We start from the raw sequence: 4,185 nt of genomic DNA on the forward strand, positions 1-4,185 counted from the left end.
CGAAACATTACATTCTGAATTCTTTATTCTTAGTGATTTTGTAAAGCAAAAGAGTGATTAAATGCAGAGCGACAATGAGTACGAAAGTAATTTATGTGTACGAAACTAATACCAGCCAGCAGAAATATAATGGAGGGCGTAAAAAATGTTTCCATTTTAATACACCCTAGTTCCTTTGATTTGTAAACAATTGCATCTGTTTTTCATTCGAATTTGCTATACCACCCATTGATTGCTAAAGGCGCTCAATCGAACGATTCCAGTAAAGTCTGCAAATCGTTCACAAACAAAAACTACTACAATATAAACCATGTCTAATGCCTATAATATAAAATGCATAAACAGAGTATTGACCCTTTATGAGTACAAAACATTACATCTGATAACGAGGGAACTTTATGCGTATAAACAATAAACAAACAACTAGTAGTTATTTAAATGAAGCGGTACCGACTAAATATAACATTAAATTTTTCAAAATAGGGGAAAATCGAATGCCAGGCCTATAAAAATTGTATAAAACTATTCAGGAGACGTACAAGGGGAGATGAATGCATATTTTTTATACATTTATATATACAAGATTATATATTATATTTCAAGCACTTGTATGAATATATGGAAAGAATTAATATGAGATTTTCATTTTTCCCAGATAATCCCAGTTTATATATTACTAAAATAAATATCCTCCTCATATATACTACGAGCTTTGGGTTCTTCCATTCCTTTAATAACTTTGCCGCTACGTGAATGCTCTATATAATCTTCGGTTTGGGCCAACAGTAGCGATTTAGGTGGTGCTTGCAAATGCTCATCAAATGTTCTTCACCGCCATACTTTTCCACAATATGTTCCTTCGTCTCAAAAAAAATAAAATATATTATTGCACGGTAAAACAAAGCTGTACAACGATACAAATTTTTAAGATAAAAAGAATAAAGTCATATAGCACTAGTAGAGGCACTGTTTTTGAGAGAACATCCCAATGGCTAATATGTTCGTTATCATATTTTTTGGATCTCATAAGGTTAGTAGGAGATTTTCCAAAACAATCTCCAAAAGCCGCTACGTTGTGAATGAATAAACTAAATTGACCTTCGATTCTTACACTTGATTTGAATTGTTCCTTCTTTTTCTCGTATTCCTTTTGTAACAGCTCCAGCTTAGTAGGCTCAGCCAATAAATGAACATCGACCCCCTTACCATGAGCCTCCCATGGGAACAATTGAGAACCAGCGTGTTTTGTGGTGCTTCCGGTAAAGCGAACAAAATTTTCACCGTCAAACTCTGACCTGGAATTGCGTTATATGCGTGTTTAAAGGCCATACTGCATTTATAATCATAATAATACTTTAATACTTTAATACTTACTCTTCTGCTGGTACTTGTGGATTTGGATTGTCCCGCATGAATCTGGTTTTGGGGTCATAATAGGTCGAATTAGGATCCAAGTTACGGAGGTACTTGGCGGTATCTTCACGTATACGTAAGTTGCGTACTGTAATACGTTGTTTTGAATCCACTTTAGTTCCTGGCATGTCCACTTCGTCAACATATTTATCGTCGTTCCCATCATCATCAGATATTTCCGCATCAGGATCTAATTTAATAAACAATTTCTGGCAATGTATATAGGAATAAAAGTTTCGGAGGTTTCTACTAACCATTCTTTAATTTTTCGGCTTTTAATTGCCGTTTAGCTTCTTCCACCTTCTCATATTCTTCTATAATTTCGCGATGATTGGCGGGATCATAACTACTCCAAAGATCTCTTTTCTCATCATAATTTACGGCTTCATCTTGCACAATAAAAATTCTATGTAGCATGCAAAGCAGCTCAAAGGGCTCTTAACGTTATCTAACTAGCTCGCCGCAATTGGGGGGTTCATGAAAGTGATTTTGCCCTATAGAATCTTTATAAATTTTTAAGATGTAAGTGAATGTGTAGTGAATGTGAGTGTGTTAAGTGTTCACTTACTTCACCAGCCTATTGAAATATTGTGACCGTATTACCAGTGGGTGGAATCTTAACAAAAGTGCCCTCCTTGAAACTGTACACTACAAAATTGAGAACCACATTAGTATTGGTGGGCGTTAGAAATGGTTATTTCTTCGCCAAGTTCAGCTTCTGTCAGCTCTAGTTGATCGTCCGGTTTAAGTAGTTGACGCGACTTAATCCAGGCATTAAGGTCATCAGCAGCACCAGCTCCTTCTCCTCCCGGAGATTTTCCTTTACCAGCTCCCGTTTTCCAACCAACCAACTTTGCAGCACATTTGCCTTTAGGTGTTAGTTTGTCACCACCGGCAATCTTTACAGTTTTGCCAGCGATTGTGGTTTTTGAAGATTTATCGTTCGGTAGAGTGATTTTGGCTTTCTTTTCCGTCTTTTCCATTTTTGATAATTGACGTATTGTTTTAATTTGATGACAAACTTATATTCAATGGCGTTGGATTCTTTTAGTGAAGATGATTAAAAAAAAACAAACTCAAAACCAAATAGTTGCGATAGCAGTCTTGCTGGGTTAAGTTAAAAATTTTTGCAGTAGTCTTCCAAAAAACTTTTCTTTTTTCCTTTTTTGAATTTACGCGAATTTAAAAAAATTTTACAATTTATCGAAAATTTTGTTTCAAAAAATTCGTAAATCAAATTATCACAGTTTTTATTCCAACTTAAAAAAAAGTCTTTCTTTATATTGTTATACACATTTTTTTAAAATTTTTAAATTTACTTTTTTTTCATTTTATTTATTTTTACTGGACTAAACAAAATCCAAAAATTGAATAATCAAAAAAACGTTCCCAACAAAAAAGAAAACTTGACATCCCAAAAAAAAATAAAACCAACGCCTACTTGTTTTCCTACATATGTTCATCGTGAACGACTAAAGAATTCGCATATCTTGCAAGAACTTTACGTGGTCTCTCCAAGCAATCCTTACGTTTATGATATTTGCCACTGCATTGCTTTAATAGGTGACAATAAAAACTAATCAAACGAAGGTAAAGGTTTTGTCTTGTACTCTATAAAGACATTTCCCTTTCTTGGCAAATATTACTTACCGTATTATAGCGTAAAAAGAAAGTATTGTATATTATACAACCATACTATCTAATCATTGACATTGTTAGCACAATAACGATAAGAAATCAATAGCATTTGCTATCACAAAACAGCAAAGCAAAAGAGTTATACCGATTTTATATTAAAAATAGGAGAAAAACACAGTTATGCCGCCATGTTGGGTTGATAGCGTAGCAATATTTTGCTGTTGCGATTGTTGTTGCTGCTCTAGGATTTCTATTCATGATTTATCTATTGTTGATTTAAACAAAAAAGAACTTATTGCTATATTAGGTTGACCGTTAGGAGACCGTACACGGCAATACGGCCTTCGAAAACCTGCATAACATTTCTCACCCTGACGCCAAGGCCGCACAATGATTAGTTTTAATGCTTCATATTTTTGGCCACATATCAATAAAGAGGTTAATACCTGGACCAGCAATCAGTGCTACAAACTATACAGGCACATAAAATCACCATTGACAAAACCACCATACCTAAAGATATATTTGTCTAGGTACAGTCGGCCTATTGCCGACATCTAAAAATCACAAATATATGTTTACTATGATTGACTGTTTCACTCACTGCCCGAAGGCATATCCTCTTAGCGTGTAGGTTCTCTTGAAACGAAATTTTTATAAATTTTGGGTGTAGGATTTCTTGAACCGAAAATTAGATGTATTTTTCTTATAAATTTGTTTTTTTTTTCAGTGATAATAATGATGAAATTTTTGGTGTTTTATTAAATTATGAATTTCTTCCTCGGACTCGGAATCGGTCATTATCTGACTCAATGGTGCATAAATGCCCTGATGTGGTGGCAGCTCCATTGAGAGCTTCTATAGAGAGAATCTATATTGCATGTGTAATATTGCTGAAAAAACGTACTATATCTGTAAAATCCCGCGGTGCCACAACTGATGGCCTGGCGCCTCTCTTTGCCCAGAATTTACAACTGGTCTCGTTCCTTTGTTGTAACTGCACTGTGATGGAGGTGTCGAAGCGCGGGTTGCGTCTTAATTTATTATAGTGCGCTTCAAGAATGTGTACATAATCGTATATTAGTACGATTTTGTAGGCCCTACCGGAAAATTTTTTGAATCTTTTTGCCTGCC

The 4,185-nt window shown here is 34.8% G+C and overlaps 2 protein-coding genes across 2 annotated transcripts; both read right to left on the reverse strand.

Annotated features, from left to right (window-relative positions):
• Window positions 1–879: 879 nt before the first annotated feature.
• LOC119640673 (pre-mRNA-splicing factor Slu7-like) lies at window positions 880–1,830 on the reverse strand. The gene is made up of 3 exons (XM_038038863.1): window positions 1,668–1,830; window positions 1,375–1,603; window positions 880–1,295 (listed from the first exon to the last, which is right to left on the reverse strand). The coding sequence occupies exons 1-3, from the start codon at window positions 1,828–1,830 to the stop codon at window positions 884–886; spliced, it is 804 nt and encodes a 267-aa protein (XP_037894791.1). The 3' UTR covers window positions 880–883.
• Window positions 1,823–2,738, reverse strand: LOC119640693. The gene is made up of 2 exons (XM_038038878.1): window positions 1,982–2,738; window positions 1,823–1,916 (listed from the first exon to the last, which is right to left on the reverse strand). Exon 1 carries the CDS (start codon window positions 2,394–2,396, stop codon window positions 2,082–2,084), a length of 315 nt encoding a protein of 104 aa, XP_037894806.1. The 5' UTR covers window positions 2,397–2,738; the 3' UTR covers window positions 1,823–1,916; window positions 1,982–2,081.
• Window positions 2,739–4,185: the final 1,447 nt, after the last annotated feature.

The sequence above is a fragment of the Glossina fuscipes genome, unplaced genomic scaffold, assembly GCF_014805625.2.
Source record: "Glossina fuscipes isolate IAEA_lab_2018 unplaced genomic scaffold, Yale_Gfus_2 122, whole genome shotgun sequence".
NCBI lineage: Eukaryota > Metazoa > Arthropoda > Insecta > Diptera > Glossinidae > Glossina > Glossina fuscipes.